The sequence below is a fragment of the Babylonia areolata genome, chromosome 22 (genome assembly GCF_041734735.1).
Source record: "Babylonia areolata isolate BAREFJ2019XMU chromosome 22, ASM4173473v1, whole genome shotgun sequence".
NCBI classification, from domain to species: Eukaryota; Metazoa; Mollusca; class Gastropoda; order Neogastropoda; family Buccinidae; genus Babylonia; species Babylonia areolata.
In genome coordinates, this window is record NC_134897.1 from 9,652,760 (window position 1) to 9,678,533 (window position 25,774).

At 44.1% G+C, this 25,774-nt stretch overlaps 1 protein-coding gene across 3 annotated transcripts in view; it reads left to right on the plus strand.

The window, feature by feature from the left end:
- LOC143297304 (coiled-coil domain-containing protein 171-like) overlaps positions 1-25,774 on the plus strand; it is a 55,777-nt gene that overhangs the window by 23,941 nt on the left and 6,062 nt on the right. For 2 of the 3 annotated variants that reach the window (XM_076609578.1, XM_076609579.1), the window contains exons 17-28: positions 1,939-2,100; positions 4,371-4,409; positions 6,456-6,623; positions 9,616-9,804; positions 10,935-11,231; positions 11,671-11,890; positions 12,969-13,154; positions 15,161-15,375; positions 17,923-18,090; positions 19,830-20,024; positions 22,564-22,709; positions 24,396-24,603. In XM_076609578.1, coding sequence (XP_076465693.1) covers positions 1,939-2,100; positions 4,371-4,409; positions 6,456-6,623; positions 9,616-9,804; positions 10,935-11,231; positions 11,671-11,890; positions 12,969-13,154; positions 15,161-15,375; positions 17,923-18,090; positions 19,830-20,024; positions 22,564-22,709; positions 24,396-24,603 — 2,193 coding nt within the window. The remainder of the gene's footprint in view (positions 1-1,938; positions 2,101-4,370; positions 4,410-6,455; positions 6,624-9,615; positions 9,805-10,934; positions 11,232-11,670; positions 11,891-12,968; positions 13,155-15,160; positions 15,376-17,922; positions 18,091-19,829; positions 20,025-22,563; positions 22,710-24,395; positions 24,604-25,774) is intronic. The other variant, XM_076609581.1, reaches the window with a different exon arrangement.

Genomic DNA, 25,774 nt, shown 5'->3' on the forward strand with positions numbered 1-25,774 from the left:
GTCAGTGGTGTGTCACTATGTAGGATGCTTGCGAGAACTACACATGTACTCTGAAGAAGCCCAGGATGATTAGACCCCTTTTTCTGACGTGAAAGAAGCGACCGTGTAATTTGACCCCATGTTGATCATGTCTTGTGTGTGGTGTCATTGTCGCCCATAGAAACGGAACACCTATGGACTTCCTGAAACCCTTCATGTCAGAGAAACTACAGTGAGATTTAATCCCATATTTGTTGTGTGTGGTGTCCAATACGCCCACAGGAACTACATGCCTATGAACTTCGTTCCTGGGCTGCGACTCCCACATTCACTTACATACACATGTGGGCTGTTACGTGTATGACCGCTTTTACCCCCATCATGTGAGCAGTCATGCTCTGTCTTTGAGGGGCATGCATGCTGGGTATGTTCTTGTTTCCATAACCCACTGAACCCTGACATGGATTACAGGATTTTCAGCGTGCATATTTGATTTCTGCAAGCATATACACATGAAGGGGATTCAAGCACTAGCAGGTTTATATATCTGTTGACCTGGGAGATTGGAAGAATCTCCACTGTTTACCGACCAGACGCTTTGACATGGATTTGAACCCAGGACCTTCAGATTGAAAGTCCAGTGCTCTAACCGCTTGGCTGTTGCACCCGATAGGGACTTCTTAACTCACTCAGTATGGCCAGTCCTCTCTTCTCCTCTACACAGACCCCTCGGATGTCCAGTGGGTGTCTGAATGACCCAACCTTTAGCTTCCGTCGTCAGAATTGTGGTATTCTTTGTCAACATTCACGTCTTCAGTATAAGAGCATTCCGCTTGCAATATTTTGATGATGGTAATTGGGGTGAAACGCTGTTAACGTTGTCTCTTTCGCCGTTCGTATGGAAAGAGTTAACTCACTCTACTCCAGGTACGAGTTAACTCGTACCATCATTACTTCCCCTGTAGACCAGGTACAAAGTATTCTCGTACCAACACACTTTTCTAATTTCGTTCATCCTTGCTTGGTACAGTTGGCATTCTAAACTGAGCTGTTTACGAAGATCGGAAGCATGAAAACAAAGCTTTGTTCGAACGATTGAATCAACAATTTTCCATTGATTTTCGTTGTTTTAGTGAACCACCCTGTTTTTCCTGCAGTGGTCTCATGCAGTGCTGGTCCAGGGGAGTTGTAGAAGGCATGTAGCTGTGGGGTAGAATGAGTTAACTCTCTCCGGACGAAGGAATGCTCACGCATTCCTACACAAAACGTATTCGGACTCGGACGAAGGAATGGAATAGCATTCTCCGAAAGTAAAATTCCATCATGCGCTGTACACGTGATTTTGTGATTAGCCAAGCAGAGTGCGCTATTCTGGGTCACTCCACAATCGAACAGTATGATTGGTCAGCCTGGGATGTGTGGCCTGTCTCGCACACACGCTGACAAAGTCACTGACCGGTCATCTGCTCGCGTGCCAGCCTGTTATCAAAGCGGGCTCTTCTCAGAATGTTGTGAAGCGAACAAGGCAGTGATGGCAATGTTTTAGGTTACCGAAGTACTTGAAATGCTATAAACTGAAGGGTCGGACATTGAAGAGGTGGATGATGATGAAGAAGAAAGCGAATTTAATGCAGAAAGCGAGCATGGGTATGGTGATTTGGGGTGAAAAATTGGCAGTATTTTCTACCTATGGCAAAACTGTAAAAATAAGATGAGAATTTGATTTTTTTTTTATATGTAATAGCTCAACACGTAATAAACCAGTTCTGAAAGTTTCATTTTCTTACACAGTATTTTGTATTTTTTGTAATTTTTTTTCCAAACCCTTACAAATGGGCCGTCTGTGGGGAAAAGCAAGGGAGAAAACTTGTCGTCCCAAGCGAGTTAAAACCCTTCGTGTGAAGTCAGGTAAAACAGCAGCGTGATGTGGACCCACACTGGTGGTGTGTTGGTGAGCAGGACGCCCACAAGAACTACACGCGCACGGCTAAAGAGCTGAACAAAGCGAGGGCCAGCTACGGGGAGCTGGAGGGCATGGTGGGAAAACTGAGGTCCAGCCTGGAGACCACCGCCTCCAGTCAGGGCAAGGACCGCAACCGCATCCAGGAACTGTCCGAAGAGGTGGGTTGTGGTCCTTTGTCGGGCGTCGTTGTTGTTGTCATTGTTGCTGTATCATCAGTGTGAATGCCTGGTGTGTGTGTGTGTGTGTGTGTGTTTTCTTCAGTTTTCTTCAGTTTAACGTCTATTCACTATAAGTGTTTTTAGACGGAAAGGAGTAAAGAAGTGGATAAAGGAAAGGGAATTCATGTGAACATTAGTGTAAAAAAGTATTCATGTAAAAGTATTCAGAGGAAAAGTATATTATAAGAAAAAGGTCTAAAGAGATTGTGGTGTGTATTGAATGAGGTGTCATGGGAAGGAGAATATGTATATACATATCAACAAGTATTAACCTACAACATCATCATCATGGCCTGGCTTCGCTAACGAAGATCTAGGAAGGGCGTTGTCCACGTCTGATGCAGGCACGCTCATGGCTGACAAGGCCAATGCGGGAAAAGCAGAGTCGGCCGCAGCGGTTGCAAGGGAAAGTCTGGTCTGGGTTCGCGGCTGCAGCGTCGTGGTTCTTCCTCCTTCTAACGTGTCCTTCAAGCCTGCGCAATGGAATTTTTAGGTGGAGTGCAGTGTGCGCAGTACTGGCCCCACCCTTTACACCCGTGGTTCATCTGCCATAGCCTAGCAAGCTGGGACGGTGACAGTGAGGTCCTCAGGTCGTAGGTTTTATATCAGACTGTCCTTGTCCTAGCCTCTGGCTCAAAAACCTTCCTCGGAGGCACGGGGGCGCGGCTACTGAAAGTCGGGACATGGCCATGGACCCAGGGTCAATGCATGTCGAGACTGTCCTGCATTCCTTAGCACTTCATGGGTTTTACTTCAGACTTTTCCTTGTCTTAGATGGACTGCCTTCCCGGGCTGTCGAGCTCCATCTGCCCGCATGTGACAGGTAGCACAGGGTTACATGGTACCTGTGGCAGGTAGAGACCTACAACAGTGTAAATATAAATAACAACATTAATTATAACACATCAAAGGAGGATACCAACTGGTGTGTGTGTGTGTTTGTGTGTATGTGTGTTTGTGTGTGTGTGTGTGTGTGTGTGTGTGTGTGTGTGATCTGTTTATTTTGTGATGCTTATACTATTAGCAAATGAATGTTATGATATGTATCCACGTCAAAGTATGTATGTGTAATTGTGTTTGTAAAACAGTCTGGGCTCTCCAGAGATGGTGCATCCAAATATTCATTATTATTATTATTGTCATTGTCCTTTTTTTCTTTTTTTCTTCTTTTCTGAATAGTCCTGTTGTCTTCTTCACATCCTTTCTTTCAGAACAAAGTCCTTTGGTCAGCTTTCTTTCCCTTTTCATGGCCCAGCTGTCTGAAACCAGCTTCCTCTGCTGCAGATGATAATAATAATAATAATAATGGATACTTATATAGCACACTATCCAGCATACACACACACACACACACACACACATACACACACACACAGATCAGGCACTCTTCTTCTTTCACTTTATCAAGACTTTGTTATTTTATTTTATTTTATTTTATTTTATTTATTTTTTCTCAAGGCCTGACTAAGCGCGTTGGGTTACACTGTTGGTCAGGCATCTGCTTGGCAGATGTGGTGTGGCGTATATGGATTTGACCGAACGCAGTGACGCCTCCTTGAGCTACTGATACTGATACTGATACTAATACTTCCCTGAAAACCTCCTTTAAACGAATGTAAAACACCCCAGTTCTGTTCCATTGTTCTTGTGTACTTTTTATGTGTGTGTATTATTTGTGTGTGTTTTGGCCACACTTGCGAGTGTGTGTGTATGTGTGTGTGTGTGGTACAATTTGTGTGTGATTCTGTTAGCTGTTTCTTGTAAAGGGCCTAAAGCACTATGTAGAAAATGTAGTGCAGTATAGATTCATGTTGATATTCTGAGTATGTGTTTTTGTTTTTGCATTTGTGTCGTTTTTGTGAGTTGTTTGTGTATGTGTGTGTGTGTGTGTGTGTGCATGTGTGAGCATGCACATGTGTATGTGTGTTGCTTTCCTGTTTGTCTGCAGAAGGTGAAAAAACACTTTGAGACCATTCATCTTATGGGAGTTAGTTTGATTGATTGATGTGGATACTTATATAGCGCCTATCCTCGGTCAGAGACCAAGCTCTAAGCGCTTTACATACACGGGGACATTTGCACCACAGGCTGCCTACGGCTGCCACTGGGCGCTCATCATTCGTTTCCTGATCAGTTGTTGGAAAGTTGTTAGATTTTGCTTTGATTTTTGCAGTAACTTAGTGAGACGGTCTGCTGTTTTTCTCTTTCAGATCATGAAGTTGGTGAAAAGACAGAAGCAAGAAAATGAGGTATGTTCCACGAGTTGTCTAAGTATGGTTGTTTGTGCCTTTGAGTATGTGTGTGTGAGAACGATATGTGAGACTGAGAATGATTTAAATGTATCAGTGTAAGAATGATGTGTGAGCAGTGTGTGTGTGTGTGTGATATGCGAGCATATGTGTGTGTGTGTGTGATGTGTGATCATATATGTGTGTGTGTGTGTGAAATTTACAGACATCTATTTCTTATAAAACTGGATTTTGATTGAAAATATAATCTAAACATAAACATCCTCATGTGGCTTCCTTTGTGTACTCAAAATGCATTTTATGCATGATGTCTTCTGTTGGTTTTGAATAAGCTTTTCTATTTTTTCCCTCCATTCTGAAGGACTAACATCCATATCAGTATTAAGAGTGTTATGGAGGGGAAGATAATCTGATGCACTGCATTCGGATTGAACGAAGGACCTGCATGTGTCCAAAAGCTTGCTTACTTGTGGCAGATAATGGAGCTGTGGCCTTGAGGTGATGCACTTGATTGGGAATTGAGTGTCCATTGATTTGAATCCAGTACGGTTGGATTTTTACTCCCCCCCTCAACTACACCCTGAGTGGGGATCTGGGCGCTTACGTTTTGGATGAGACGATAAACCAAGGTCCCGTGTACAGCATGCACTTAGCACTTGTGAAAGAACCCACACCAACAAAAAGGTTGTTCCTGGCAAAGTTTTGTGGAATATTAGAATTGTGTGTGTGTGTCAATCAAGTTCGATCTGGGCTTACTTTTGGCCTGATTACCCAACCGATTGACGCAGTCTTGTATTCTGTCGTGAAAACGTGGTTACATGCAAAGACAAGGAGTCAGTGAAAGGACAGAAAAGGAGAAAATGTAAAAAAAGCAAAACAATCAAACGTAGCCACAAACACAGGACAGGCAGGAAATCAAGACGGCTGAGGGAAAAAGAGGCAGCTGCTTCCGTTCATACAAGGGAGATAAGTTACCAAGGGAGGCTACATGCCTCAGCTACTGTCGATTTCTCTGCATGGGCAGACTAACAGTATGAACAGGATAGGAATCCAGACCCCTGCCGGAGCCTGCAGCAGTAGGTCACGGTAAATATGTTTGATTAACTCATTCTGCCCCACAGCTACATTCCTGCTACAGCTCCCCTGGACCAGCTCCACATGAAACCACTGCAGAAAGAAACAGGCTGGTTCACTAAAACATTGAAAATTGATAGAGAATTGTTGATTTAGTAAGTGAAACAATGCTTCGTTTTCATGCTTCTGGAATCCCATAAATGGTTCAGTTTAGAATGCCAACTGTACCAAGCAAGAATGAACGAAATTAGAACAGTGTTTTGGTACGAGAATGCTCATACCTGGTCGACAGGGGAAGTAATCACAGTACAAGTTTTGGTACGAGTTATGTACCTGGAGTAGAATGAGTTAAACGCAAGTTTAGGGGCGTGGTGGGGGAGGGGAGTCCTTAAACTTGCTGTGTTGTATATACAGCCATGCTTCATGCCCCACCCCCCCTCCAGCACTCGGTACCACTGCAGCATGTCTTGGAGGCAGCCTTCTGGCGGTCGGAGAATCCCTTCATCAACTTCTACCTCCGGGATTTCCGTATGACCAGGGCTGACGGTTCCAAGGGGATTTCCTTTGTCGCGGCTAACACTGCCGTCTCAGTTTCAAGGGCTCCCCATACGAACCAGTAGGCGTTGCCCTCCTCCATTTGCTTTAAATTCTGCATCAGTTTGACATGGTACAGTATATGACACCAAAAGGAGGAGTTTGTATTATACTCCATGTTTGGTGTTTACATATACTTACCATGTCAAACTCGAATGCCCGCCCGTCCGTCCCCGCGTCTCCGCCGTGGTTCTCATGGGGCTTTTCATTCATGGCCACGGAATGATTCAGCGCTTATAGCTGTTAGAGGCGTTTGATTGGCTAAGAGCGGGCCAGACTAAGAGGGGCGTCTTTTCACTGTTAGCCGCGCGAAATTTGGCCAAACAGAGCAAACCATAGGCCTAGTTTACCCCACCCCCCCTGGCTGGCTGATTCCAGGAGAAGCAGGCGTTCCTGCACGGCCTGTACCAGCGGCTGTTGGCGGGGCGGGTGCTGGTGGCCCAGCAGGACAGACCCCTCAGCCAGCTGTCCTGGGGGGACCTGACCCACATGGTGTACGAACAGGTGGGCAGCACCGTCGACGCCCTCAACAGAGCTGAGGAGAAGGTGAGACTGTTGGTCAGCTGTGCTTGATTGACTCAGGGGGCTGAGGCGCTAGCAGGTCTGTACTCTGTTGACCTGGGAGATTGAAAAAACTCGACTGAATTTGACCATTATTGACTCACTTGTGTAAACAAAGTGAGTCTATGTTTTAACCCGGTGTTCGGTTGTCTGTGTGTGTGTGTGTGTGTGTGTCCGTGGTAAACTTTAACATTGCCATTTTCTCTGCAAATACTTTGTCAGTTGACACCAAATTTGGCATAAAAATAGGAAAAATTCAGTTCTTTCCAGTCATCTTGTTTAAAACAATATTGCACCTCTGGGATGGGCACAAAAAAAAAATTAAAAAAAGAAGCCTAATTGTATGCAAACTGCATTTACTGTTGTATTTATATTTTTTGTATTCTCTAAACTTGGCACTTTGATCTGATATTCTGACACAACAACAAGAGCAGTCATTATTATCATTTTTTGTTCAAACGGGAACTTCTTTTGCTAAGCATGGAATTTTTATTTATTTTGCAAACGTTTTGGTGCAGATAGTAAAAAAGGGAAATTACTCTGTAATTAATGCAAGGGGACTTAATTTATCACAAGTGAGTCTTGAAGGCCTTGCCTCTCTTGTTGTTTTTTTGTTTTGCTGCCCCATTATCTGCATCGTTTCAGTGGCGTTAATCCCATGCCGCTCATTCTGAGTGCCCCATACACAGCCCAACCTGGGTTCGTCCGTCGCAGTCCCCAGAGCCAACAGTCCACAGGGGAGCTGTGCCTGTTTTGGTCAGGGAATGTGCACTCTCACAAACAGGCATGAATGCTTGCATGCACGAACACACACATACACATGAACGCACACATGCGTTCACACTTGCACATGCGTGCGCGCGTGTGCTCACACACACACGCATACACACGCACACACAAACACACACACACATGCATTCACAGATATACACATACTCAACAGAGTTGAGGAAAAGGTCAGATTGTTGGTCAGCTGCTGTGCTTGTTTGTTTTTGGCTTGAAGATGTGCACTCTCACAAACTTGTACGAACACTTGCACGCATGCATGCACGCACACATGAATGTACACATGCACTCATGCTTGCATATGTGTGCACACACCCCCCCCGCCCCATACTCACAAACACACTCACATTCACACTGACTGACTGAAACCATTTATTGTCAGATTAACTGTTTGTTGTACTGACATTTTCGCAACCAGAGAGAGGGTGGGGGAGACACGTTTGTGAGTATGTGTGTGCGTTAGAATATTTTTTGGAGATAATGATATTAATGAAATTTGGTAACTTGATTTGTTAAATATGGTTGGGTTTTTTTAGGTTTTTTTGTTTTGTTTTTTTAAATCATACCTTCCCTCAAATCAGAATTTCCTCACATTCACACACACACTCACACTCACACACACACACACACTCTCTCTCTCTCTCTCACACACTCACACTCATACACACACATTCACAGATATACACATACTCAAAACCCTTAGATGAATGAAACTGTGAACTATATGAAAAACCTAAACATTTTGATTTAGGGTGAAAAACTGAAGCTCGTTACTGTAGTTTACTTGTACTGGTGAGAAAATTACTGTGTTTAAAAAATGAAATATCCATTTAAAGTGTAAATGTTTGGGGTTTGTAATCTGATCACTTTGTACTGGTGAAACTAAGTTGTTGAGAAAACTGAAATATTGTTTTTAAAGATTAGAGTACTGTGTTTGAGTTAAGGCCATTAACATCAAGTCTGCATGTATCAGTGAGCCGTTTTAAGAGCTTGATCACTGTAATTAAAAACCAAAACCCCATGCTTGACTTTGAAGGTAAAAATTAGGGAGCAGTCTGATTGTGTTGGTGAACCTTTCAGTGACTGCCGTCAGCTGTGTTCTAAAAAACCAAAACATTGCATTTGAGTTTAAAGATAAAAACGTTGGAGTTGTAATTAACCAGGTCTTGTTTGCTTCTGACGCCTCAGTTAAAGAAGATAAAGGATGACCTCAAAGAAAGGTAGAAAATGAAAGCAAAACTTTGAGAGTTTGTTTGAGAGTCTGGTTTGTTTCTAATACCCCAACAGAAGAACTTGATGGACAACCCCCCCAAAAAAAAGAAAAAAAAAAGAAGACAGTTGGAGGTAAAAATGTGAAAGTTGTAATGAACCAGATCTTGCTTGTTTCAAAGAAAAGTAGACAATTGAAGGTAAACCTGGGAAAGTTGTTATTAACCGAATCTTGTTTGTTTCTGATACCCCAACAGAACACAGCCTAAAAGAAAAGTAGACAAGGGTAAAACGTGCGAGTTGTAATTAACTGAATCTTCTTTTTTACTGATGCCCTGGCTGAAGAAACTGATGGACAACCTATAAAAAAAAAAAAAGAAAACAAGAGAGGCAAGGCCTTCAAGACTCACTTGTGATGAATTAAGTCCCCTAGCATTAATTACAGAGTAATTTCCCTTTTTTACTATCTGCACCAAAACGTTTGCAAAATAATTAAAAATTCCATGCTTAGCAAAAGAAGTTCCTGTTTGAACAGAAAATGATAATAATGACTGCCCTTGTTGTTGGGTCAGAATATCAGATCAAAGTGGCAAGTTTAGAGAATACAAAAAATATAAATATAACAGTAAATGCAGTTTGCATATAATTAGGCTTCTTTTTTTAAAAAAATTTTTGTGCCCATCCCAGAGGTGCAATATTGTTTTAAACAAGATGACTGGAAAGAACTGAATTTTTCCTATATTTATGCCAAATTTGGTGTCAACTGACAAAGTATTTGCAGAGAAAATGTCAATGTTAAAGTTTACCACGGACACACAGACACACAGACACACGGACACACACACACACACACACAGACAACCGAACACTGGGTTAAAACATAGACTCACTTTGTTTACACAAGTGAGTCAAAAAGTAGACATTTGAAGGTAAAGGTGTGAGAGTTGTAATGAACGGAATCTTGCTTGTGGCGATGCCCCAGCTGAAGAACCTGACGGACAACCTCAAGTCGAGGGACGAGGTGGTGGCGGAGCTGCAGAAGCAGCACGAGGAGCAGCTGTCGCGACTGACCCAGCTGTCCAAGGACCGGGAGTCGGCCTGGAACAAGCAGAAGGAGGAGATGGAGCAGCATTACGCCCAGCTCCTGTCAGACCTGCAGTCACGCACCAAGGTAGGGACACCTGTCCTTCTTCCCAGGCCTCAAGATTTGAACTCAGACCACAGTAAGCAGTAGTGTGCTGTGATTGTGTCGGGTATGTGTTCCCGAGAGTGCACTTGCGTGTGTGTGAGTTAGCATTTTCTGCTTTTCATTTCCATGACAGTGCACCAGTGTGTGAGCATACTTTTATCCCATTTCTTCGTACGTGGTCTGCCGCAAGCTTTATGACATCAGCATGTCATGAGATGTTACTGCATTCCTTTAGGTAAAACACACAGTTCCCCCTACCCTTCCTCCCCTGACACCCCAAACCCTGCCACATACCTTTGTGACTTGTTTGCTGTCTATACTCCTTCAAGAACTTCACACTCAGCCGCTGATTCCATAGTGCTGATGGTTCCTCAAAGAAACAAAAAATCCCAGTATCAGCGCTCCTTCTATCCAGGCCCAGTAGAAGGGAACAAACTTGCCCTTCTTGTTCCATCACATGGATTCCCCAGTTCTGTTGGAAAAGTCTCTCAAAACACACCGTTGTGTCCAGAGCAACAAACGTTTCCATACAACAAAATATCATTCGTTGTAGCAAGGTATCCCAGAGTTCCTAGAGAGGAAGGCCGTCAACGGATAGTAATGTTGCTGTGTTTTATTATATAGTTACCCACACCGGCTGTGTTAAGCGACTGTCCTTTATGTGGTATACATCAGTACGTTTGAAGATGTGATATCTGGCAACAAGGATTCCATTCTGTCCACCATCTTATTGACTAATGTGCTTCTTGAACTTCTGCTCTGTGTGTGTGTGTGCGTGTGTGTGTGTGTGTGTGTGTGCACGTGCGCGCGTGTGTGTTTGTTTACATGTTTGTGTGTGCACATGCTTGTTTGTGTACAGTACGTCGTACATAAATGCAAATACCTTTATGTATGTATAACTTTTATTGTAAAATAACTTTTATTGCAAACACCACCAGCTCCCATGAGGTGTGAGTGTGAGTCTGCATTATTATTGTCATTGCTATTATTATTATCATTAGCAAAGTCCTGACTGTGAGGCTGCATTATTGTAATCATTATATCATTATTATTATCATTATTGTTATTATTATGAGCAAAATCCTGAGATATTCCCACCGCTAACCTCACAGAAAAGCCAGGCGATGGCGGACCAGGCGTGGGAGAAGATGCGGGCGACCGGCAGCGTTCAGCAGGGCTTGGAGGCAGAGTGCTTGGCGCTTCGCCAACAGCTGACGGAGGCGGAGACTCGATCCCGGACGCTGCTGACGGCGTGCGCCCTGCTGTGCGGGGCTGTGTACCCCATGTACGCGCGCTTCAACGCGCTGTCGGTGCAGCGACACATTCTGGAGGATCAGATGACGGTGTGGGACAACTGCCGGGAGCGTGCGCGGTACCTGGTCAACGTGCTCAACACGGAGCTGACGCAGGTGAGTTGTGAAAGAAGGGATCTGCTAAAGGTGTTGATCTCGTTATTGGTTGTTGTTTTTTTGGGTTTTTTTAAATAGTTATTTATCTGTTTATTTAGTTTTTTTATATTTACTCAAACACACACACATTCATTATATATGATATATGCACACAGAAACAGTAACCGTATAGCTGAACCATTTATATGTGCGCGTATGCACACACACATACCCACACATACACACATGCTTGGAATCTTGTGCGCACAAAACCTGAACATTTCAGAGGCCTGGTTTACACTTACATTCACACAATGATCTACACACACACACACACACACACAACACACACACACACACACACCAGGCACTGACACACACACACACACACAACACACACACACACACACACACACACACACTAAAGACAACCACAAAACCGAACCAATGCTCCTCACAGTCTCCAGACACCCCCGAGAGGGACCGCCGGCCGGGGCAGCAGCGTAACCGCCTGCTGCAGTTCCGTGTGGGGGCCATTACCGTCATGGCCGCCCACCGCCTCATACGCCTTGGGCGACAGTGCTGCCGCTGCTTCGTGTCCTACGACTCCGTTGCTGCTGGCAACGGGATTCTGGTGTGCACCGGGGGGCTGAAGCTGGCACCGGGCGGTGCTGGTGTGGGTGAGTCTGCACACCTGTGGTTTGTTGTGCTGAGATGACGGGCGCAATAGCCGAGTGGTTAAAGCGTTGGACTTTCAATCTGAGGGTCCCGGGTTCGAATCTCGGTAACGGTTGGTAAATGGTGGATATTTTTCCTATCTCCCAGGTCAACATAATTATGTGCTGACCTGCTTGTGCCTGAACCCCCTTCGTGTGTATATGCAAGCAGAAGATCAAATACGCACGTTGAAGATCCTGTAATCCATGTCAGCGTTCGGGGGGGTTATGGAAACAAGAACATACCCAGCATGCACACCCCAAAAAATGGAGTATGGCTGCCTACATGGCAGGGTAAAAAAAAGTCATGTGTGTAACGTCATCAGTGTGGACAGGTAAGTGTAAGAAAAAGCTATGTTCATGTGCATGTACAGTATAGCTCCCACGTTCATTTGTATTAAGAATGGGCAGTTAAGTGCATGACCATTTTTACCCCACCATGTAGGCAGCCATACTCTGTTTTCAGGGGTGGTGTGTTTGCTGAATATGTTCTGTGGAATGTTGACATGGATTATGGGATCTTCAGTGTGCTTATTTGATGTTGTGTGTGTGTGTGTTTTTTTTTTTACAGAAAGGGGGCTGAGGCACTAGCAGGTCTGCACTCTGTTGACCTGGGAGATTGAAAAAACTCTACTGAATTTGACCATTATTATGTGTAATATGAACAATATCAAAACAGATCAGTGTCCAATTTCTTTCATTTGAAGCTGACTTTAAATGAATAGTGACATGAATATGTCTTTTTTTGTGGGGGGTGGGGTGATTTCTGTCAGCTGAAGCTGATTCTTACAAATAGTTACATGAATAGTTCTTTTTTTATTTGAATCAGCTTTCTCTCAGTTAAAGTTGGTTTTTGAAAATATCGTTATTATCATCAGAGAATATTTTTGCAGCGTGTGACTACAGAGCTGTATGTGCTGTACAATGACATTTAGAAGATTAAAAGATACATGCATAAAAACTTGACAAACGAATAAAACGATGCTCAAACGGTCACAAGAAGTTGCAAGAATATTTCTGTCTTCCCCCTTCCCCCTCCCAGCCAATGTAGGTCCTGACGGAGACCAGTCAGCTCTGGATGACAGTGAGATGACCCTGCCTCCCACCAGCGGAGCTCCCCAGGGACAGACCCAGCTGCTGGGATGGCTGACCAGTTCCTCTCTGGCCGACACGGTCGCTGCCTGCATGGCCGACGTCACGGACGCGGCGCATCGCATCAAGGATGAAGGTAGAGTGACAGCGGTACTGTTGATAAGAGTCTGTTCAGCATATTCTGTGTGTTTGGTGGGGTTGTTCAATATTCTCTGTATGTTTGGCAGGATTGAAATTATTCTGATAGTTATGTTCAACATACTTTGTATATTTGGTAGGATTGTTATCAATATTATTATTATTATTATGTTCAACATGCTCTGTATATTTGGTGGGAACAACTCTGTATATTCGGTGGGAATGTAGCTACACCCTCCATGAGACTTTGTTGAGCAGAGAGGTGAGACGAATCTCATGATTCCACTTCCCCTTCCATATACAACTCGTGTTGGACACTTGTTTATAGATTATAGGTATCTTCAGTTTTGCTACACAAAGCCTTGCTTCCCATCTGTTCCTGTTTACTTCCTGAAGGTCGATTTTTGGCTTCAGACACAAAACGGGCATGTAAATTGCAAAACAAACATGTGATTGATCATACCATTAATAGTGTGGTCTGTTAGGTATCACACATGAGTTCTTGGTTCTTGTCATTTGTATGCAAATGATTGTCTCATCAATTGTGTGCTTCATATTTTTTGTGTGTAAATGATCATATCATCACATGTTGGGTGATTTGAATATCACACCTGAGTTTGAAAGCATCACCATTTTTTGTTATTCGCATGTGGATGATGTTAAAAGTCCTGTGGTCGACTGGATATTAGGCATGCCTTAAAAGGCATCACCACTTCTCATTATTCATGTTGGCTGGATATTCGGCATCTGTTTAAAGGCATTGCCACTTATTATTCATGTTGACTGGATATGTGGCATCTGTTTAAAGTTATCACCACTTCTCATTATCCATGTTGACTGGCATGCATTTAAAGGTATCGCCACTTCTCATTATTCATGTTGATCGCCCTGCCTGTAAAGGTATCACCACTTCTTATTATTCATGTTGACTAGCATGCCTGTAAAGGTATCACCCTTTCTTGTTATTCATGTTGATCGGATGCCTGTAAAAGTATCACCGTTTATCAATATTTATGTTGACTGGCATGCCTATAAAGGTATCAATGGTTCTCATCATTCATGTTGACTAGCATGCTTGTAAAGGTATCATCACTTCTCATTATTCATGTTGATCGGCCTGCCTGTAAAGATATCTCCATTTCTCATTATTCGTGTTGACTGGCATGCCTACAAAGGTATCAAAGGCTCTCATTATTCATGTTGACTGGCATGCCTGTAAAGGTATTACCACTTGGCAATATCCACATTTCTTGCCCTGTACTTTTCCGTTTATAAGATGGAAAAGTTGTAAATTGGTTAATAGCATTGTAATATATACTCTACATTTCTTCCCCGCCACTCTTTGACTGGCCATCTTTACGCCTCTTGACAGGGGGAGAAATGTGGAGTATGTATTGCAATGTTATTCAAACAAACTTACGATTTTTCCGTCTCACGAACAAAACTGAATGGAAAGAACATGGGGGGGAAGAAATATAGATATTGCCCACCACTTCTCATTTTTCATGTTGACCGGCATGCCTGTAAAGTTATCACCACTTTTCATTATCCATGTTGACTGGCATGCCTACAAAGGTATCAAAGGCTCTCATTATTCATGTTGACTGGCATGCCTGTAAAGGTATTACCACTTGGCAATATCCACATTTCTTGCCCTGTACTTTTCCGTTTATAAGATGGAAAAGTTGTAAATTGGTTAATAGCATTGTAATATATACTCTACATTTCTTCCCCGCCACTCTTTGACTGGCCATCTTTACGCCTCTTGACAGGGGGAGAAATGTGGAGTATGTATTGCAATGTTATTCAAACAAACTTACGATTTTTCCGTCTCACGAACAAAACTGAATGGAAAGAACATGGGGGGGAAGAAATATAGATATTGCCCACCACTTCTCATTTTTCATGTTGACCGGCATGCCTGTAAAGTTATCACCACTTTTCATTATCCATGTTGACTGGCCCGCCTTTTAAAGTCCTCACCTCTTCTCATCATCCGATCAGGGGAGGCGGTGGAGCACCGAGCGCTGGTGTCGGCGGCCAAGTCGTCCTTCTCCAAGCTGATGGATCACATGGGCCAGTTCTTTCCCTCCGTGGGGCTGCACCCCGTGGCCTCTACCCGCGACCGTCGCTCCCTCGCCGGCCGCCTGGGCCGAACCCTGGCCCGCAGACTGCAGGGGAAGAACATCATGGAGAAAGACTTTGTGGCCTCTTCCCAGGTAAGGGTGTGGTTTTTGTTGTTGTTGTTGTTGTTGTTGGTTTTTGACTCACTTGTGTAAACAAAGTGAGTCTATGTTTTAACCCGGTGTTCGGTTGTCTGTGTGTGTGTGTGTGTGTCCGTGTGTCTGTGTGTCGTGTCCGTGGTGAACTTTAACATTGACATTTTCTCTGCAAATACTTTGTCAGTTGACACCAAATTTGGCATAAAAATTGGAAAAATTCAGTTCTTTCCAGTCATCTTGTTTAAAACAATATTGCACCTCTGGGATAGGGCACAAAAAAAGAGAAAAAAAAGAAGCCTAATAATATGCAAACTGCATTTACTGTTATATTTATATTTTTTGTATTCTCTAAACTTGGCACTTTGACTCTTATTCTAACACAACAACAAGAGGAGTCATTATTATCATTTTTTGTTCAAAGAGGAACTTCTTTTGCTAAGCATGGAATTTTTATTTATTTTGCAAACGTTTTGGTGCAGATAGTAAAAAAGGGAAATTACTCTAATTAATGCTAGGGGACTTAATTTATCACAAGTGAGTCTTGAAGGCCTTGCCTCTCTTGTTTGTTTTGTTTTTTGAGACGGTGTGCAGGTTGGTGTTTTTCTCTCATTTTGTCCATTTTCATGAGTTGTTTAGTCTGTGTTAATGAAGACACATAGCTGTATAAGTTGTTGATTTGAGATGCATCTCGTTTATGGTGAGACAGTGTGTGTGTGTGTGTGTGTGTCTGTTTCAGTTGAACTTCTCACTAAAAATGACATTTGAGACCAAACTAAAAAGTGGGGGAAGGAGGGGTGGGGGGGGGGGGGGGAAGGGGGCAGGTATATGTAGGTATATGTGAGATGTTTCTGTCTCTCTAATCAACATTTATGCATGGGCCTGAGCTTTTCTTTGTGTGAGTAGATTCATCCCCTTGCTGTCGGCTGGGCTTGTCAGCAACACGATATGATCAGTGGTGGTGATGTCCCTCGTGTCAGGGTGTCAGCAACGTGATTAACTCACTCAGCCCTGCTCCCGAGCATTGCTCTGACGCTGAAATTCGCCTCATTAAAATGGTTTTCACATTCCTGCATATGCATAAACTGTGAAGAAATGGAAGGCACTTCTACAGTATTTCCAGATGTGTCCACATGTAATTTTTTTTTGAAAAACAGTGTATTTTATGTTGTTGTTTTTTTCATGGCATGGAAGCCTGCCAAGGCTGTTAACTCCTCAGGGTTGAATAGTTTACCAGTAGTGATGTCCCTTGTGTCAGGCTGTCTGCAACATGATTAACAGTGGTGGTGATGTCCCTTGTGTCAGGCTGTCAGCAACATGATCAACAGTGGTGGTGATGTCCCTTGTGTCAGGCTGTCAGCAACATGATCAACAGTGGTGGTGATGTCCCTTTTGTTAGGCTGTCAGCAACATGATCAACAGTGGTGGTGATGTCCCTTGTGTCAGGCTGTCAGCAACATGATCAACAGTGGTGGTGATGTCCCTTTTGTTAGGCTGTCAGCAACATGATCAACAGTGGTGGTGATGTCCCTTTTGTTAGGCTGTCAGCAACATGATCAACAGTGGTGGTGATGTCCCTTGTGTCAGGCTGTCAGCAACATGATCAACAGTGGTGGTGATGTCCCTTGTGTCAGGCTGTCAGCAACATGATCACAGTGGTGGTGATGTCCCTTTTGTTAGGCTGTCAGCAACATGATCAACAGTGGTGGTGATGTCCCTTGTGTCAGGCTGTCAGCAACATGATCAACAGTGGTGGTGATGTCCCTTGTGTCAGGCTGTCTGCAACATGATCAACAGTGGTGGTGATGTCCCTTGTGTCAGGCTGTCAGCAACATGATCAACAGTGGTGGTGATGTCCCTTGTGTCAGGCTGTCAGCAACATGATCAACAGTGGTGGTGATGTCCCTTGTGTCAGGCTGTCAGCAACATGATCAACAGTGGTGGTGATCTCCCTTGTGTCAGGCTGTTGAGGATTCCAGATGGACAACGAGTTGTTCCAAATTCATCCACACCTAAAAGAGACCTTCCCATTGGTGGTAAAGAATCGAAAGGAGAAGTCTGTGCTGTGCAGACTGTGCATGGGGCACACTTTTCTTTACTCATTCTTACTTGTTGAAGGGGGAGGAGGCCCCTCGATGTATTCCCTGTGATGAGCCTCTCACCATGAAACACGTGCTCCTTGACTGCTGTGATCTGCATGACGTTAGACACAGACATTACATGGGGGATTCTCTGAAGACTTTGTTTCGTGATGTCCCTCCGTGGACGCTGATGGACTTCTGGAAAGAAGTGAACATTTTTAATCAGATTTAATGTTTTAAACTTTAGGAAGGTTTTAAAACTTTGAGTGAAAAGCTTGAAGTGGTGACTAGTTTTTATTGTACTTTTTTTTTTTTTACCCTTGTCTTGAAGTAGATGCTGATGTGGCGATAGCCTTGAGGTGGCCTTAGTGGTCGGCAAGGCTCCAAGCACCATAATTTGATTTGATTTGATTTGAAGGTTTTTCAGCAACATGATTAACAGTGGTGGTGGTGTCCCTTGTGTCAGGACCTGCTGATCGCCCTGCAGAACCACATCCTGGACTTCACCCAGAGGCTGCACACGGTGGAGGTGGAGAGGAGGCAGCTGCTGAAGGAGCTGGGAGGACTCAAGGCGCAGATTGCGGGCCTGGGATCCATCCCACAGGGCCCCGCCGCCCCCTCTGGTCTCCAGCAGGTGCTCTGGGCGTGTTGTCTTTGTGGGTGTTGGGAGACTTTCACTTCTTTAACCCTTTCACTGCCAAACTTGCATTTATGCTGCAGCTAGGTTGAAGACCCGTGTCAGTGAAGGGTGACCAGATCATGGGTCTGTTATCCATGAACCTACTGTTCTTTATGGTCGGCGGTAGGACAGGTCATATTTTCTTCGCATCACAAGGGGAATCCCCAGCTATTCTTAGACACAGTATTTTCTGTGTTTATAACACAAGGGAATTTTGCACTCTAAATTGACTGGTGGTGAAAGGATTAAAAGAAACAACATCTGTGTATGATTGGACGTCATTTTTTCTCTCCGATTTATTCCTTCAGGTGAGGTCTCCTCACTCAGCTCTTTCAACTCTGGCCTTAAAACCCACCTCTTTCCAAGATAGCCTCCTACCCTCCACTTCCTTTTCTTTGTCTTCAGTTTCTCAAGTTTAGAGTTATGCATCTGTGTGAATGATTGGTGCGAAAGCACTTTAATTTATTTCAGCACAAGATTCAGCGCGACGTAAATACTTTATTATTGTCCTTATGGCTGGAATATGTTTGGAGTTGTTTTGATTAGACTTTTTTTGTTGTTGTAATTATTGACTCTTAATTCTTTAAAACAAAACAAAAAACACATATGAGTATGATCAGACTTTTTTTTTTCTGATTTGTCCGTATGGCTGGAATATTGTTGAAGGTGTTTTGATTATAATTTTTTGTTTGTCCTTGTAATTGGAATAATTTTGAAGGTGTGTATATTGAAATTGTCAATTGGATTTGATTTGCTGGCTTTGAATAAAGAAATGAATTCTGTGGGTATGATAAGATTTAAGTGTGTTTTTTTTTTTTTTTAGATTTCAAATCTCACGAGTTTGACCTGTTGGCTGGAATAATATTGAAGATGTATGTTTTGGTATTCATCAGACAGATGCTCAGAGAGTATTTTTATATGTTGTATTTTTCAAATGGATTTGATTTGATAGCTAAAAAAGAAGAAAACAATAAAGAATACCCTCTGAGTTTGGCCCTATGGTTGGAATAATTTTGAAGATATTTATATTGTATTGGTCAGATCTGTTTGGCCATGAGACTGATGGGTAAGAAGCAAAGAGAAAAGAAATGTGTTTTATCTGGGTAGAAGCATAAAAAAAAGAATTTTATCTTTCTCTGCAAAGCACATCACACCAACGACAGGCATTTCTACCGTTAATGAGGGCCCATATTTGTCCCGGAAATTGATAAAATGGACGGGGTGTCCCGGAAATACGGATATTTGCTGCATGTCCCAGAAAATAAACAAATCTGACCAGAACATTTTTTTTTCTAAAGTATCTAGTGGGTACAAATGTACTCTTAGATGGCTTTCCGACCACTGCCAAAGACACTTTGTAAAAGACTTATGAAAATGCTGCTGAATATTACCAAAGCCATTTCGTGAAAAGCCAAAACTGTCCGAACAGTACTGAAGCCATTTTGTGAAAGTCCACTTGGTTTCCGTCCCCAGTGAACTAACTTCGGCAAGAACAATGCGGATAAGCACCAACTTTTAAAACATTGTTTCAAGTTTACAACCATTGCTTCTGGCTGTCAAGACAACTGTTGTATATTTGCTGAGATGTTCCTGAAAATAATACCCTGTCCCTGATTCTAACGCATGTTGTTCCTGAAAAGCAAATTTGGGGGTAGGCATGCTTGCAACACTATCTTTGTGTGTTTTGTGGCCAGCAGTCTGTGAAGCTGGTCACGATGGACAAGTTTGAGCGTGTGTGCGAGGAGCTGAACGAGGCCCTGCAGAGGGAGCAGACGGCCCAGCAGATCCTCCAGGAACAGAGTCGCCAGCTGCAAGAGCTGACCGCCCGTCTGGACCTCAGTGACACGCAGGGCGTGCAGAATCAACAGACACTGTCGGAGGCCATGACGGTAGGAAAGTCTGTGTGTGTGTATGTGGGTGGTGTTCGCATTCTCAGGGCCTCTGATTAGTAAAAAATCGACAGGTGCAATAGCTCAATGGTTAAAGCGTTGGACTTTCAATCTGAGGGTCCTGGGTTCGAATCATCAGTAATGGCACTTGGTGGGTAAAGGGTGGAGATTTTTCCAATCTCCCAGGTCAACATACGTGCAGACCTGCTTGTGCCTGAACCTCCTTCATGTGTATTCACAAGTGGAAGATGAAATACCCACATAAAAGATTCTGTAATCCATGTGAGCGTTTGTTGGGTTATGGAAACAAGAACATAACCAGCATGCACATCCCCGAAAATGGAATAAGGCTGCCTACTTGGTGAGGTAAAAATGGTCATTCATGTAAAAGCCCACTCATGTACTTATAAGTGAACGTGGGAGTTGCAGCCCATGAACGAAGAAGTACAAAATCTTGGGGTCTCAGGGACTCTTTTACCATTATTCTAATAGTTCCCAGACTACCTCCAGATGGTCACTCTAATGCTGCACACTGTGATAAAAATCTGCATTGCTGCACACAGACAAAGGCGGGCATGATTTCTAGTAACAATCATCTAGGTTTTCTGAGCTGAAGAATGGACACATGTTTTCATGGAAACAGTAATGAAGAGAAAGGAATAATGGGGAATGGAGGGAAAGGGGGGCTTCATGTAGGTGGTGAATGGAAACCATCTTCATTGCTGACAGTCATGGCATCAGACTGAAGCTCAGGTACATTATTTCAAGTATTTTTACTGTTACTTCTTGAAATTTTTAGAACATCCCAGTTAACTGTTTAATGAAGATAACAGTGTCTTCTTTCCATTTTCAAAACACCAGGGGTGCATTTTTAGGCGTTATGAATAGCCCTGGCTGTCTGAGATGAACAGGGACCATTGTGTGTGTATGTGTGTGTATGGTGTTTTTTCTTCTCCTTTTCCTTCCTTCGTGGGCTGCAACTCCCACGTTTACTCGTATGTACATGAGTGGGCTTTTATGTAAATGACCATTTTTACACTGCCATGTAGGCAGCCATACTCAGTTTTTAGGGGTGTATGGTGTATAAGCTGTGTGAAAATCTCCGCAGGGCTGGGTTGCACAAGTGATCTTGGCAGTGCTGAGTTTACTTTGGGTCATGAAGTTTCCAAGGTCTTTGGAGTTAGTGTAGACTTAAGAAAAATCTTAACCCATTTAACCTTGGGGAGTTTACAGCCCCGGCAGGCTTCCATGCCATATTGATGTGGAAAAAATGCAGAAAAAATACATTTAAAATCCAAAATACGCATGGACGCATCCAGAAATACTGTAGAAGTTTGTTCCCTTCCCTTACATTTATGCGTATGTAGGAACGTCAAAACCATTTTTAGGAGACAAATTGTGAAGCCGGTGCAGTGCTTGGGCACAGGACTCTGTGAGTTAATGCAAAAGGAACAATGCACTGCTAAGACCTCCTACGCAACCAAGCCATGGACAGATTTTCACAGAGGGAAAAAGCATCACCTACCAGCTGCCGTGGCGAAGTGGTTAGCGTCGCAGACATGGCTGGGAGGATGCGGGTTCGAATCCCAGCGGAGGTGGGTTTTTCGGCCCATGGCTGGCTCCTACCCAGTGTTGAGTGTGCTGTGGGCTTAAATGGGGAGACTGGGACCACACAGTCAAGTGTCATCCACTTCAAGGACGCGTCTTTGGGTGTGTTGCTCTAATTACTTGACCAACTCTGCAAGTGTCTGTGGGATATCATTATGACAGGAAGCGTAGAGTACAGCCTTGTCACGCAGTCCCAAACCAAAATGGACCTCTATTGCACAATTGTCATCATCATCGTCATCCTCCTCCTTCATCGTCATCAATATAAACAAAATAGTCTCAAAGTCTGTGGCCTTTCATGCCCTGCTCTCATGGTGACCTCAGTTTTGATACCCCTCCACTTCCGTGCTTGGGGTGAGTCCTGTCAATGTCGTCAGTGTCGGCAGATTCATGGGGGGCTGTTGTTTGAGGGACGTGGTGGCGGTCTCCACTCTGGGAGGGACGCTCACTCAGTCTGGCTCCGCGACTAAGCCATTATTGTCGTTAGTAGGGGGCTTAATAGGTGGTGTCCTAAGTACGTTAAAACAGAACAGGCACCACTGAACACCACTGAAGTGACTCAGCAGCAGTGCAGGGTCTCCTCTGGTGTGTGGCCTCCTGGCGACCTAACATCGACGGTTCCCTGTGGACTGCAGAAGCTGGAACTGCGACGGACGAACCCGGGTGTGGCCGTGTATGGGGGAATCTAAACGAGCGGCGTGGGAGTAATGCCACTGAAACGGGGCAGATGATGGGGCAGCAAAAAAAAAAGAAAAAAAAAAAGAAAAAAAGAAAGAAAAAGCATCACCTGTACATCATGGTTGGTGTGTGTGTGTGTGTGTGTGTGTGCAGGGTCTGGGTGAAGTGGAGGAGGACCTTTGCCACAGATTTGCACAAATGGAAAAGCATTACCTGTACATCATGGTTGGTGTTTGTGTGTGTGTGTGTGCAGGGTCTGAATGAAGTGAAGGAGGACCTTCGGCGCAAGGATCAGGAGCTGAAGCAGTGCCGGAAACAGGCCATGCAGTTTGAGTTTCAGCGTAAATCCCTGCAGGCCAACCTCAAGGATGCTGAGGACGCCCTCCGCACCGCAGCCAAGTGAGTTGTCCAACGCTGGTGCTGTTCACACCTCTTCTGCTTGTTTGACATTTTCACTTTGATGTTAGCTGCCTTCAGCTGAAAAATGGGTGTTCATCTAAGGACACTGTTCACACCTCTTCTGCTTGTTTGACATTTACACTTTGATGTTAGCTGCCTTCAGCTGAAAAATGGGTGTTCATCTAAGGACACTGTCCACATCTCTTCTTCTTCTTGTTTGACATTTACACTTCAAGGTTAGTCCTTGATTTTCTTCTTCTTCTTCCTCGTTCGTGAGCTGCATCTCCCACGTTCACTCGTACATATACAAGTGGGCTTTTACCTGCATGACCGTTTTTACCCCACCATGTAGGCAGCCACACTTCGTTTTTGGGGGTGTGCATGATGGGTATGTTCTTGTTTCCATAACCCACCAAACACTGACATGGATTACAGGATCTTTAACATGCGTATTTGATCTCCTGCTTGCACATACACACTAAGAGGGTTCGGGCACAAGCAGGTCTGCACATATGTTGACCTGGGAGATTGGAAAAATCTCCACCCTTTACCCAACAGGCACCGTTACCGAGATTCAAACTCTGGACCCTCAAATTGAAAGTCCATCGCTTAACCACCTGGCTATTGCAGCCCTTGAGCTGAATATATGTGTTCATCTGTTGACATCCTCCACACCTCTGCCAATGAGTTGTCACAGGCTGGGGCTGTTTAACTCACTCAGTACGGCCAGTCCTCTCTTCTCCTCGACACAGACCCCTCGGATGTCCAGTGGGTGTCTGAATGACCCAACCTTTAGCTTCCGTCGTCAGAACTGTGGTATTCTTTGTCAACATTCACCTCTTCAGTATAAGAGCGTTCCGCTTGCAATATTTTGATGATGGTAATTAGGATGAAACACTGTTAACGTCGTCTCTTTCGCCGTTCGTATGGAGAGAGTTAAGCTTCCTTCTTTTTCCCGTTCACTGATTTTACTTGGAGATTAGTAGTTGAGGTGAAATGTGTGGTCTCCCAGAGAGTTTCCACGGGCCCATGTAGCTTGTCTTGCCATTGCAGCAGAAGGGTTGTCCCTGGTGAAATTCTGTTGAAAAACAACAACAAAAAACAGTTTAATAGTAAAAATAAATACACTTGTAGACAGGAGAAGAAAATAAAGAAATCAGTAAGGATGGTGCTGCTTTGCCTGAATTTCACACAGAGAAATCTGTTGTGGCGAAAAACAGTACAATCCAAAACTATACCATACAATACTATACTGTACTACACTACACTACATGACATACTACTACTACTACTACTAATAATAATAATGGGAGTTTATGGCGCTTAATCTTAACAAAGCCCTAAGCGCTTACAAAAACAAGAATACATATAGGACAAGTTTACTGGGACGAAACAGCACAGGCATCCAGGGACAGTCACCACTTCCACCACATGACACGACACAACACGACACAACATGACACTGCACTGCACTGCACTGCACTGAACTGTACCATACCGTACTGTACCATACTGTGCTCTACTCTGCGCTACATAACTCGACTCTGTTCTGTTCTACTCGACTCTACTATACAGTACAATGCAACACTGTACTATACAGTACAGTACAGTACAACACAACACAAGACAACACAACATAACATAACACAGTACAGTACTGTGCATCACAACACCCCTTGTCCCCAGAGACAAGGAGATCCTGGCCCACTACATCAAGTCCGTGGAGGGGGCGCTGGAAGAGGCCAAGAAGAAACTGGTGTTCGCCAAGGATGGCAGCAACAGGAACAACGGCAGCGGCGCGGACTCCACCATCACCCTCTCCAAGCTGTTGCTGAACGCCGACCTCATTCCGTCAGACATCGGTAAAGCTGGGCCGGAGCTTATTGCCTGTCAGGTGAGGGTTTGTGTGTGTGTGTGTGTGTGTGTGTGTGTGTTGGTATGGGGAGTTGGTGGGTATTGGGTGTGTGTGTGTGTGTGTGTGTGTGTTTTGGTGGGGAGCTGGTGGGTATTGGATGATGTGTGTGTGTGTGTGTGTGTGTGTGTGTTGGTATGGGGAGTTGGTGGGTGTTGGATGTGTGTGTGTGTGTGTGTGTGTGTGTTGGTATGGGGAGTTGGTGGGTATTGGGTGTGTGCATGTGTGTGTGTGTGTGTTTTGGTGGGGAGCTGGTGGGTATTGGATGATGTGTGTGTGTGTGTGTGTGTGTGTGTGTGTGTGTGTGTGTGTGTGTTGGTATGGGGAGTTGGTGGGTGTTGGATGTGTGTGTGTGTGTGTGTGTTGGTATGGGGAGTTGGTGGGTATTGGATGTGTGTGTGTGTGTGTGTGTGTGTGTGTGTGTTGGTATGGGGAGTTGGTGGGTATTGGATGTGTGTGTGTGTGTGTGTTGGTATGGGGAGTTGGTGGGTATTGGGTGTGTGTGTGTGTGTGTGTGTGTGTGTGTGTGTGTGTGTGTGTGTGTTGGTATGGGGAGTTGGTGGGTGTTGGATGTGTGTGTGTGTGTTGGTGGAGGGAGCTGGTGGGTATTGGATGTTATGTTTGTTGGTGTGATGTGTGTTTGTAAGTGTGTATGGTGTGTGTGTGTGTGTGTGTGTGTGTGTGTGTGTGTGTGCATCTGTGTGTGTGTGTTGGTGGGGGGAAGTTGGTGGGTATTGGATGCTATGTTTGTGGTGTGATTGTGTGTGTGTGCATGTGTATGTGTTGTGTGAGTGTGTTTGATGTATATGTGTGATATGAGTGTGTGTGTCATGAATATACGCATGTGTGTGTTTGGTCTATGTGTGATGTATAGATGTGTGTGTGTGGTGTGTGTGTGTGTGATGTGTGTATCTGAATGATGTGTGTCTGTGTGATATGTATGTGTGTGTGGTGTATGTGTTTGTGAGATGCGTATGTATGCCGTGTATGTATCAATCTGTGCATGTGTATGATTATGTGAGTGTGTGCTCTGTGTGTGTGTGTATCTGAGTGATACACGTGTGTGTAATATGTGTGTAGTGTATGTGTGTGATATGTTTGTGAAATGTGTATGTGTGTGATGTGTTTGTGAAATGTGTATGTGTGTGATGTG